The 12041-nt window shown below is 36.6% G+C and overlaps 2 protein-coding genes across 3 annotated transcripts; both read right to left on the bottom strand.

Annotated features, from left to right (window-relative positions):
• Window positions 1-730: 730 nt before the first annotated feature.
• Window positions 731-3042, bottom strand: LOC113289793 (amino acid transporter AVT6E-like). 2 transcript variants are annotated; one of them, XM_026539166.1, is made up of 2 exons: window positions 2858-3041; window positions 731-2606 (listed from the first exon to the last, which is right to left on the bottom strand). In XM_026539166.1, exon 2 carries the CDS (start codon window positions 2419-2421, stop codon window positions 1231-1233), a length of 1191 nt encoding a protein of 396 aa, XP_026394951.1. In that variant the 5' UTR covers window positions 2422-2606; window positions 2858-3041; the 3' UTR covers window positions 731-1230. The 2 variants fall into 2 exon arrangements, with proteins under 2 accessions (XP_026394951.1, XP_026394950.1); XM_026539165.1 differs by having other exon boundaries at window positions 731-3042.
• Window positions 3043-3625: 583 nt separating this feature from the next.
• LOC113289792 (FRIGIDA-like protein 3) lies at window positions 3626-7995 on the bottom strand. The gene is made up of 7 exons (XM_026539164.1): window positions 7804-7995; window positions 6838-6923; window positions 6501-6689; window positions 5206-6311; window positions 4723-4898; window positions 4247-4606; window positions 3626-3952 (listed from the first exon to the last, which is right to left on the bottom strand). Exons 1-6 carry the CDS (start codon window positions 7852-7854, stop codon window positions 4289-4291), a joined length of 1926 nt encoding a protein of 641 aa, XP_026394949.1. The 5' UTR covers window positions 7855-7995; the 3' UTR covers window positions 3626-3952; window positions 4247-4288.
• Window positions 7996-12041: the final 4046 nt, after the last annotated feature.

Below are 12041 nucleotides of genomic sequence, written 5' to 3'. Positions count from 1 at the left end.
AAAAAGTACAGCTTGGTTTTTTTGGTACTATTCTACCTCACTTTCCCTATTATTGTCCCTAGTGTTTGTCAGATAATATTGTGTCAAGACATCAAACAGTTTACATAGAAGTTACCTTTGAGAATCAATTCATGAACACATACTGAAAATCTTCATGGTATTACTTGGGCACAGGACAAATATCCATGTCTGGTTTTCTCTTTCATATGAATTGCTGGATCGTGTAGAATATGGAACATGCGCTAGTCTGTGAATTGATATGCTTATAAGCAATATGTGTTCTGCTTCTGTTCTCTGTATGTAGTAACATTTCATTTTGATGAGAACGACCTACCATTTTAGCATTCCCTCCATTCTCCTCTTAACGATTCCTTTCAGTGCAGAAGAAAACCAGCCTAAACTAGTACCTTACATTCATGTGATGTTTGCCATGCTTGCAGCAGATATTTTCCATTATACATGAATTTTCAGTCTAAAATGGTTTTTAACATTCAGAAGATCCCTCCTGGACCAGCTGAGTTTGGTAGGGTAGAGCATGGTAAATGGTTTAAGCCAGCAGGATGCTCATTGTACCCCGAGTCCAAACTAGAATGTTTCTCATGAACCAATCACCTGGATAGTTGATAGAGAATTTCTTAGCAAGATCTTGCCAGGTGAATTGACAATTTTACCACATAGAATTTATACATAATCAAGAAAAGGGCTAAAAATATATTTTGCAAATAAAAGGTGATCAAAAAAGAATGAATTATATCATTTCAATGGCAACGCAGTTGCAACGTTATACAGTATGACAGTTACCCCTGTTTCAGTATAGGTGAAGACAAAATGGGGCTACATAAGAATCAAAAACTTTAAAACAGCTTTTCTGCAATTTTTCCCTATACTTCAGATCTAGCGATCCAACTGCAGAAACTCTTTTAGCTACTATTTCAACTATATGCAATCCCTACTTGGGACGAAGGAGACAGAGAACATAGTTTTAAGGTCTGCAGGTTGCAGGAGATAAGTCACAATCCTCGTATCTCCAAGCACCAACACAGTCATATCGATATGATGTTACCTTGGTCTTCCTTCATGAACCAACAACTGAGCTCTAAATTCTAGAACTGTTCTAAAGAGTGAGTGACTAAGCCAGATCAGCACAAGTCTCTCACTTAGATTTCTTGGCCAAGATCACAGTCGACTGCCTGGTGAGAAAAATTCTGGAAATGAAAAAGACAGATGATATCATCCAGATTTGCTATTAATGCTATAAATATTCCCAATTACTCCTACAACTCCGACTGTTATCGCCAATATTAGCATCAACCATGCTAAAATATTCTCCTTGTTATTCAAAATCTCTCCCCGTTGTTTGAACTTTAAAGCAATCAGAGATGGGAATATAAAACCTAATGAGACTGCAGTAGTGGCACCTGTAAACTTGAATGCAACCCAAATACTGGGAATCATGGTAGAGCCTAGATAAATAAGAGCCAAAAGAACCACCGTCAAGGCCAATGACCTCTTCCTGTTCTCTAGCAGCGGCCCTGAGTCCTTGAACACCAAGGCATCCACAGTTTGCCTTAAAGAGAAATGTATAACAGGGAACACGAGGATTAGATGAAAAATGTACCCCACCCTAACAATGTAGTTTAAGATTGAACTGAAACGTATCCCAAGGTCCTTATCAAAGTTGGTCAAGATGTCCGATTCTGTATCATTACCAAAGAGAAGATACCCAGATACAGCAGTTGACGCATAAATCACAATGCACAGCACTGTAGTGATTCTTCCAACTTGATTCATTTTCTGAGGAGACCGATCTTCAAGCTCATTGTAAATAGGTTGAACATTAAAATGACAAACATAAGCGTTCGTCATGATTGGTATCACCACAAGAAGATCCAGAATTGCTTTCTTTGATCCAAAATCTGGTGTCATCCTTGGAGTCTCAATCCTCCCTTCGACAAGCTTAATCAAAGCAATGACAACACAAACCACAACAAAAACAACGGCAAGAGCCACAGAAGCAGCTGAAGTAAGGCTTAACGAATCAATTTTCTCTAAGAAACAAAGCGGCGCTAAAAACACTACCACAATAAACAATATGAGCAATTTCCTATGATCCCAAAACCCGTGTCCTAACCATTGGTCGAATACTCCTTCATGATGAAAAGAACCAGACATAACATCTCCCATGATAATCAAATAAACAACCAAAACCCCAGCATTATTAATAATAATACAGATCTCAGAAAAAATCCTTGCTGGTGCGCCCAATGCATTCTGAACAACATCACCATAGGACTCCGCTTTAGCAAGGACGGAAAAGCGAACAAGAAGCTCAACACTAACTTCAGATAAAAACCCCATTAGAAAAATCAAAATAAGTCCAGGAATTACCCCAAGTACTTTCATAGTAGCTGGTAATGCCATAATTCCAGCACCAATAATGGAGGTTGCAAGATTAAATACCGCCCCTGATATCCCTCCTGACCCATTACTCTTCTTAACAGAATTTTCGACGATAAACGGGAGAATGTCATCATCATTATCATTGATATGCCCATTCTCTATCTCTTGATCAGATTTAGAAGTATTCTTAAATTCAAGATGATCATCTGAGAAACCATCATGATTATGATTATTAGTATGGTGTAATTGTAATTCTACAAATCCATTCTTAGGTATGGCTGTATATCCATTTTTACTATCCATTATTATTTTGATTTACACATCAAAAAAATCACAAAACAAAAAAGGTAAGAAATTTAAACCTCAGATCTCAAAACTGACAGCCTTGTAACAGAAAATCAGATGAATATTTGACCCAGATCGAAGCTGATGAATTGATAAAGAGATAAGAACTTACCAAGGAATATGTTTGATTTGAGAATCTGATTAGAGATGAAATATGTAATTGAGATTCAACAAAACAAGGATTCACCTCAAAAATCAGATCTAAGGGTTTACAAGTTGTTCTTTAGCTGCCCATTGTCAAAGGTGGAGAGAGAAAAGAGAGAGGGAGAGAATAGATTTTGTTTTGATTGGGGGACTACTAATTGAAGGAGGAATGACCAATGACAGTCAAACAAACATCAGGAAAGACGGAGGTTCTGGGTTAGTTCGTTTGGAAGTTAAGAAACCAACGACGGAGCCGTAAAAACAGTGTTAAGTCATTAAGTGCATATGACATGTTTGGTCAACTCGTTTCAACTCGGTCGTGTTATCATTGACTCGGGTACTCCTTGTCTAACCCAGAAACTGAACTCACCAAAGATCGATTTGACCGTTTACATGGTTCTGCTGGACAATACCAATTTACTTGGCAGTTGGCACCATCAACTTCGAACTGACATTGTACTTGGACAATGCAGTCATATTGGGATATGTTTAAGAATGCGAAAGGCCAATATAAATGATTTGAAAACAAAGGAAAAAATCACGGTTGCGAATTTCCAGCGGAAAGTGAAGTTCATCTAGCCTACATCTGCTTAGTTTCTCGTTCTCAGTAGCCTGTACCGCTTAATTCCAGTTTCACCAAATTCCACAACATAAATGAGCTTATTGGGGGTCTCAAAAAGGTTGGATAAATATTCCCAAATTCGGCCAACCGGAGTGGAGTGTCTTAACCAAATTACCAGACGAGTCACCCAGGCTTTGTTAGAGTAGTATAAAATGTAAAGAAAAGAAAAATACATAGGCAATGCTATTTACAGCTAAATAGTATGTCGAGCTTTTAGCTATACATTATTAGTAGAAGAAAAAAAAAAGGTGCTCATAACACTGAGAACTAGACTCTCTTGGACAAACTATCCCAAAAGTTACACAATAAATACCCTAAATGCAGGTCTCGACCGGTTAGTAAACCTGAGATATTTGTAGGGTTACCTATGGCATGCACACACCATGACTGACCAAAAAGAACTTGAGCTTGTTTTTTCACTACACATCAGCAACCTGTCCCCTGCACAAAATGAGTGTGCTCTTCGTTAGACCAACAAAACTAGGGAACTATGTAGTAATCTTAGTCATTTCAGTAGTATTCAGCAACAGATAGCGCGATAATGTACTCAGCAAGATCAAAAAAAATGTGGTACCATTTGTGATTTTACAAAAGACAGGATTGTCATGTTGGTTTCAGAAGTCTGTGACCGAGTGAAATGAGTGTCTGACCAAGGGGGATGTTGAATTAAAAAAAGCCAACCATAAGATAAGCATTTTTAAATTATAGGACAACTAACATGCAAGAGAAACATACCAAGTTAGAAATCCAAAATCAGCCCTTCAATAGTCAAAAATATTAATGGCTGTTACGCGGAGATGATGGCTCCATTCTGTAGTTCCTATGTAAAGATAAATTCCTCTTGCTGTAAGCTAGTGGGTCCAAAGGATGCCTGTAAGACTCATATTTTCTTCCATCATCTACTCGAGCCTTCTTTCGTACTTCATTTATCATCAAATCCCCACACATTCTTCTCTTCTCATTATATCTCCAATCCTCTAGCTGAATCAGTCGTCTTCGCAGTGGATAAAGAGGATAATCTGCTTCAAGTTTGTACTTTTCAATGCACTTGATCACACTCTTTATAGCGGCAAGCTCCTTCATATGTGCTTTCTTCTAAAATGCACAAATTAGAAAGGGGAACATAAGTTTTAAGTAAAACTGGACACGTGAAGATGCAAAATTTAGGGGAAAAAAACTATAGATTTTTACTTCTTCTAATGGGTAAGCACCTTAATTCTAACATCTCCTCCTGAGCTCGTGTTTTTTATTTGTATATCTCTCCTCAAGTCCCTCAAGTAGGTTTGCAGAAGAGGCGCAGGTGGGAAGCTTTCCTCGAGCTTGAAGGCTTGAACAAAATGAACAGCATCAATCTGTCTCCTGCGGCTGATCAATCCTTCAACTAAAACTGCCAAAACAGGATGATTAGACTTCGGTAAATATTACCACATCCTTCTTTATGTGTCGTGATCCAGGTCAAGATAAAGTGGAAAATATAATCATGCTACTATAGGAGACTTAAAATTGGTCATGTAGGATGACAAAACATCATATAATGGCGTATGCTTGACCCGCGGTACATATGGGTCTACCAAATCATGCTCCAGAGGCATAAGCATAACATGAACAAGGCTAAAATTACATAAAAAAAGTGTTCAGCTTCTTCAAAACCCCAAACAGAGTCTCTACTAGCGAAGGAGTACCAAGTCACCAACCTGGTATTTTGTTTGTCAGGCCAAGAGAATGGCAGAGATCAGGAATGTGGAGACGATGAGAAACAGCAAGAACAAACTTGCAAAGTTCTTCTTCATCAATCTCTGTAGTAATTTTAAATACTGTAAGTAACTTCAGAAACACCTCCACGTCCAGAGAAGAATTCCTACAGGTAGGATCACAGCTGCCCAACCTAAACTTCCAATCATCGGCAATTACCTTGGCTCTCCTCTTGGTTTTATGGTCCAGAAGTTCATCACCACCTAACACCAATGGGGCAACAGATTCAATCAACATCAAACATGATCTGTGTATGCACTCACGGTCTTCGGAATCTCTCCTGCTCTCTTTTACACAAGATGTGGCTGGACCAGGAGAAGGGTAGAATCCTTTCAGCAAATCCAACACCAGATGGGCAGGCTCAGGTGCACTTTTCAAAGCTACAGGAATTTCACCACACACTGCACCCATATAGTTCTTATGCTCCATAATGTAATTCATAAGACTTTTTGCGTCCATGTCTTGGCAAAATTGCCTAAGACATTGTTGTCGATCTAAACAACCAACAGTATGTATACTTGAATTATTCTGTGCCTCTATAACACCGATGCCCTTCTGCTCCTGAACGCGATCAAGCATAGCTTGTTCTTTAACAGTTGCCACTCTGTTAGCGATGATTTTTTTTCGTGCCCCTATAATAGCAGCAACAGCAATGTCTTCCTGCTCCTGAACCCGATCAAGCATAGCTTGTTCTTCAACATCGACGGTTGCCACTTTCTTAGCAATAAGTGCACGCATCTCAGATTTCTTCTCCACAAACGCCTTTTCAATCACCTCTAACTCGTTGAACTTATTTTTCAACCATCCCGTCTTGTCTTCAAAGTATTCTTCAATTTCCTTGTACTGAACATTGCTTACAGAAACATTCGTCTGAGCTTCTTGTTCGACGAGTGCCTTACCAAATTTTTTTTTTTTTCCTTCTTCTTCTTGCTTACAAAATCTTTTTTTTTGTTCCGAAAAAGATTTTTTACTAATAGATCTAACTGCTTCTGCATCATCTGTGAGTGTCTGCTGATTGAGTTGACTGTTCGGCAAGAGATTCTCCACACTAAACAGAAACATCACCATATTATCAGTAAGAAATCATACTTGGCCAGTTGACAAAACCACAAATATCATGTAGTTCAATAACAGTGATACTATGATGTAACACCTAGTACATGCCCAACACACTTGCACCTTAAAAAATTGGAATACAAGCAGGAAAAGGATAGAGAACGCTACAGATGCACAGTACCTCTGCGGATGATCAGTAATTCTATGTGCATATACATTGTCATTATCTCGCAGCTGTTTGCCATTTGTTTCTTCAACTATTTGGGATGGTCTCAAACTAATTTGCTTGTGGAAATATAGCGGTACGCACTGCTCACATGACCATTGGACCACCTTTTGAGTAACCTTAGATATTGTATCCAAACAATATCTGGAGAAGGGGTGGAAACGAGAAAAAAATAATCCAAGTTAACACACTCTTGTATACCAATTCAAAAACACACAGACTTTAAACACAGTTATCGTCTGATAAAACTCCTAGACTCTAATTCTACAAACCAAACAATTGGGCACCATACACGTGCTCAGCAGAAATCTGGCACACATCGCAATATACTAAAAGATCTGCATAACCGCTGACACCGCACTTTTGACAGGCTTCAACCTATAGTATGAAAACCGAAACATACAACTTCACAGTTAGTGAAGAGCCGATATTTTTCATCAACATACAACTTCACAGGTAATATAGCTGGAAACATATTATAACAAAGCAATTACAATTGGAGAATAACAGCCAAGAATTCACTTTTAGTAACTTTGACAAAACTTGAAAGAGATAGAGCTAACTCATTTTATAACAAAGCAATTACGAAACATTTTTAACTAGTAACTTTGACAAAAAATGGATATTACAATAAGAATGACGGTTGATGTTTCTAAGTTAACCATTCTTCATTTCGTGAGAGAGAGTTTTATCCTTGACATCTAGACTCAAAGGAGTCCCCATGAACGATCAGACAAAGAAGGTAACAGGCTCTTCGTCTACTCCAATCCTAGTCATTTCATTTCTCTAAATATTTAGTGTGCTTTAAACCATTTTAACATGTATTACCCGCCTCTTTTTATTTCTTTTCCTTTATTCTATATTCTCTATTTGTTCCACAGTTTCACTTGCACTTAAACCCTAAACACTGAGTAGTCTATCTGCAATTGCCCATTCCCATAGGTGCAATTTAATCACCAAGTAGGAATTTAACTCCAATAGTTCCCTCTATAGGGGTACTAACCCCAGAAAAAATCAAACAGTATTCCTGTTCCACAATCCCTTACCATACCATTTTTAGTAAAACACGCTGTGTTCTCAAATGGGTAAAGCCAACAATGTATATGATGATGGTGATCCAGAAAAACAAAGGGTTTCATCAATAATGTACGACAAAGAAGGGTTTTAAAAAAAAAAATTAAGAACAAAAAATAATGCATGAAAAACGAGTAGAAAAAAATGAAGAAAAAGTAAAAGAAAAAGAGATGGTTATGTATACCTGAAGAAGGTTGGTGGAATTCTGTTGTCCACTGCGCAGACATTCAACCATGATTCAAGAATTATGGACTCTTGAGAGTTGAAAAGGAGTTGATGAGTTAACTCGGTGAGTAGTATCCTTCAATTTTTTAACTGTTGTTCGTCTTCTTCCCCTCTCATTGTCATTACTTTCCCTTTCTAAACTCTGCCCCTATCTCTCTCTACAGCACCAGGAATTCACGCTATATTTCTCATGTTTGCACACGCGAGACGCGCGTGCTACCAAATTGATAATGTATTGTAGTAAATACCAATTGGTCCTACAAATAATATATTAAAGAGAGTATAGTTCAATTGACCTAGTCAATTGTCTGTTTGGTCCTATTTGGTAATATAAATTATAGTTTGGTCATAGGATGATGTCATGGATGATGTAAATGTCATCTTGTAGTGGCATAAATACCCTTATATTATTGTTTGGTCCTAGAAAATAATGGTTTGGTCTTAAGGTGAACATATATATACAAAAATTTAATAGAAAATATTTCACTCTCAGATTTACTTTCTCTCTCCTCTTTATTTTCAGATCTAGTTTCTCTCCTCTCCTCTTTTTTTTTTTGCTGCTGTTGCAAAGAAACAATGAAGATTTGTGTTTTTTTCTAGGGTTTTGATTTTCAGAGATGATGAATACGATTTGCAGAGATGATGAAGACGATGAATCATATAAAGATGATGAAAACGACGAAGATGAAGATGTTGTTGAAGACGACGAACTCAGTTTTGAAGATGTTGTTGCTGTTTTGATGATGAAGACGATGGTGTTTTGAAGTTTCTGCTGCTGTGTATGATGAAGAAGAAAAAAACAATGAAGAAAACGAATATAATCTTGAATCTTCATCTCGGATCTCTGTTCTTGATTTTCTTTCGTCTTCTTCATCGTTTTGATGTTTGTTGCTCGAGTTGGTGATGATGATGAAGATGAAGACGAACTCAAGATAGATCTGTTGTTGTTGAAGATTTAATTAGGTTTTTGGTTTCTTGATGTTGTTGCGATTGGAGATGATGATGAAGATGAACTCGTCAAACCCTAGAAATCTGTTGGTGTTGTTGAAGATGAAGATTTATGCGTTTTGTTGTTGTTGTTGTTGCTGCTTAAGATGAACTTCATTCCTGGAATGAACTTCATTCCTGGAATGAACTCTGTTTTTATATAAATGAATTCTGTTTTTATATGGAGTTCATTCCTGGAATGAACTCTGTTTTTTTAGCTTTTTTATATGGAGTTCATTTCTGGAATGAACTGTGTTTTTATATGGAGTTCATTCCTGGAATGAACTCCGTTTTTTTAGCTTTTTATATGGAGTTCATTTATGGAATGAACTCTGTTTTTTTAGCTTTTTATATGAAGTTCATTTCTGGAATGAACTCTGGTTTATATGTTTTCTGAAAAAATAAGTAGAAATTAACAGGAATTCATTTTGACGAATGAACTTCTACAAGAAAATAAATAAAATTAACACGGAAGGGTACTTTTGTATGTTTTATATTTTAAAATAATTATGGACCAAACAGTCTAGGCGTTTTCCCAAAGGACTAAACAGACATGGGCCCACCTCAAAAAGGACCAAACGATATTTTTCCCTATTGTATTTTATTTTTTAAATTTCCCTGCTTACTAGATGGTTTGCAGTACCGGCCGATTCGTGTCGGCATTGCCACACAGTTGATACGTATCAGTCTGTGCTGATATGTATCATGTATCGATTTTATAAGTAGAGGGAGGATCCATATGGACAATATTATATACACACACTATATCCATGCAAGATTAAATTCGATCTTCTTTTTTAAGACTTGAAATAAAAACGAATTTGAGCTCAATATTTTGATGATATGTTCTTCTTGTTAAATTCTAAATTTATAACAAAAATGAGCAAAATCCGAAAGATATAACATCACCATCTACCACTTTGAAAATCAACCGTTGAAAATTAAAGGTCGGAATTAAAATCGCTAGATGATGAGGTTTGGTATATATCGGATGGTGCTACCAAAGTGGTAGATTGTGATATTATAACTCAACCATGTCTGTTACCAAAGATGTCATTCGATCATGTCTGATGAACAAGGTTTTTCCAGCAATCCGAAGCAAATGGCCACGGAGTAGCAACAAGGAGCCTATATTTATCAACAAGCAATGCCAAACCACACATTAACCCAAACGATCAAGAATTTATTGAAGCTGCTTCGAAAGATTGATTTGATAACCGCTTGTCTTTCCAACTACCAAACAGTCCGGATAGATCTTGGTTATATTCGGGCAATTCAATCACTACAATATCGGTATGCACCCAACACAATTGATGAATTAGTTCAAGCAGTGGAAGACTCTTTTGAAATTTATCTTCTGAAAACCTCAATTATATTTTTCTGACATTCCAAAGTTGCGTGATAGTTACTATAAAAGTGTTCGAGGAAATAATTATAAGGTGCCACATTTGACAAATAAGCGAGAAATGGTAATATACCCATTCAACTTGAATGTGATGTCGAGTTCATAGATAATGTTCGAAACTACCTCAATCAGTTCAATCAATAAACTCGGTATATAGTTAAAGTATTTCGATCTAGATAACTGTAGGTAATTAGTGTTTGATTTGGTGTTGTCATATTTTGGTTTTCGTTTGGTTCGTGGTTTAGTTTTCGTTTGGTTCATGGTGTTTTGTTTTGGTTATGTCATGTTTTAATTTCTAGTCTGGTTCATTAGTAGTTAGTCTATACACAAGTAGATAGACTAACCGCTAATGAACCAAAAAAAATTAAAACTTGAGATAACCAAAACAAACTCTAATACCTTATGAATCTTGAAAACCAAATGAAAATTAAAACATGATAAAATACTTCAGATTCCCAACTTTATTGATTGAGGTAGTTTTGAACATTACCGATGATCTAGGCATCACACTCCAGTTGAATGAGTAGATAATCATTTCCTAGACGTGGCACCTTATAATTATTTCTTTCGAACACTCTCACAGTTTCAATCATACAAGATTTGAATGTCAGGAAAAACATAGTTAAGACTTTCATATGGTAAATTCTGAAAAAACGCCTTCTTCCGCTTCAACCGATTCATCAATTGTTTTGGGCGCATATTGATGTTGCAGTGATTGAATTTCCTGAAATAACAAAGATTTAAGACATTAAAATCTGGACTATTCGGTGGTTGGAAAAGACAAGCGAATATCATATTCATCTTTCGAAGTAGCTTCAAGAAATTCTTGATCATTTAGGTCAATGTGTCGTCTTTCACTGACTTGTCGAATAAATATAAGCTTCTTGTTGTAGCTACGTGGCTATTCGCTCCGGATTGCTGGCAAAACTTTGTTTATCATATATTACCAGATGACATCTTTGGTAACATATAAAATTGTTTCCGTATTGCATTTTTTCGGTTTTTTGAAAATGAAAGGAAAAATTCTAATATTTCCGGAAAACCCTTATGGAACCTATGACAGGCAACAATGGATAAAAACATTACCTTAGTGGTAAAGCGCTTACATGTGACTCTTTAGTTAGATAGAACCGTTTTTCATTGATATGCACGTAACTGCATATATTTTTGAAAGGATTACAAGGATGCGACAACTTTCGAGTATTAATAGCGAAAAACGAAGCCTTGCGTTTTTATCGTCATTAGTAAACACCGGTTTCAATGTATTTGAATATGGTGGCACGACACGTTCTTTGATTCATTGGTTGTTTTTCCTATTCTTTAGAGCAGTTCCTATGGCAATGAACAAAAATAAAAATTTGTTGAGCCACGTGGATGAACAAACTGCATTCTCCACTATGGAAAACAAGGCAAAATGAACAAATCTGGTATTTTAGGGTCCCGCTATTGATTTTATTAACATAAACTAATAAGAGTTGGGTCCCACTAATAATTTGATATAAACTAACTAGGTCCTGTAGAATATTTAACTAATAAAATAAATAATAAAAAATAAACCATAATTATAATAATCAGGTTTTGGAGAGAGAATATGTGAGGGGTGATTTTCCTTCTGACTCCAGCGATCTTCCCTCCAACTCCAGCGATCTTCCTTCTGACTCCGCGTCTATGACACGATCGCCCGACTTTACTACAGACGCACGCTGGATGTTCCGACTCAATGTTCAAAGCAACAGATTTGATGATTTAAACATCCATTTTTCATGTTTGTTCATGCCATAGTTGGAGCAAAATGAACAAACTCT

This window comes from Papaver somniferum, chromosome 6 (genome assembly GCF_003573695.1).
Source record: "Papaver somniferum cultivar HN1 chromosome 6, ASM357369v1, whole genome shotgun sequence".
In the NCBI taxonomy this organism is placed as follows: Eukaryota; Viridiplantae; Streptophyta; class Magnoliopsida; order Ranunculales; family Papaveraceae; genus Papaver; species Papaver somniferum.
This window is presented reverse-complemented; position numbering and strand designations above follow the sequence as displayed.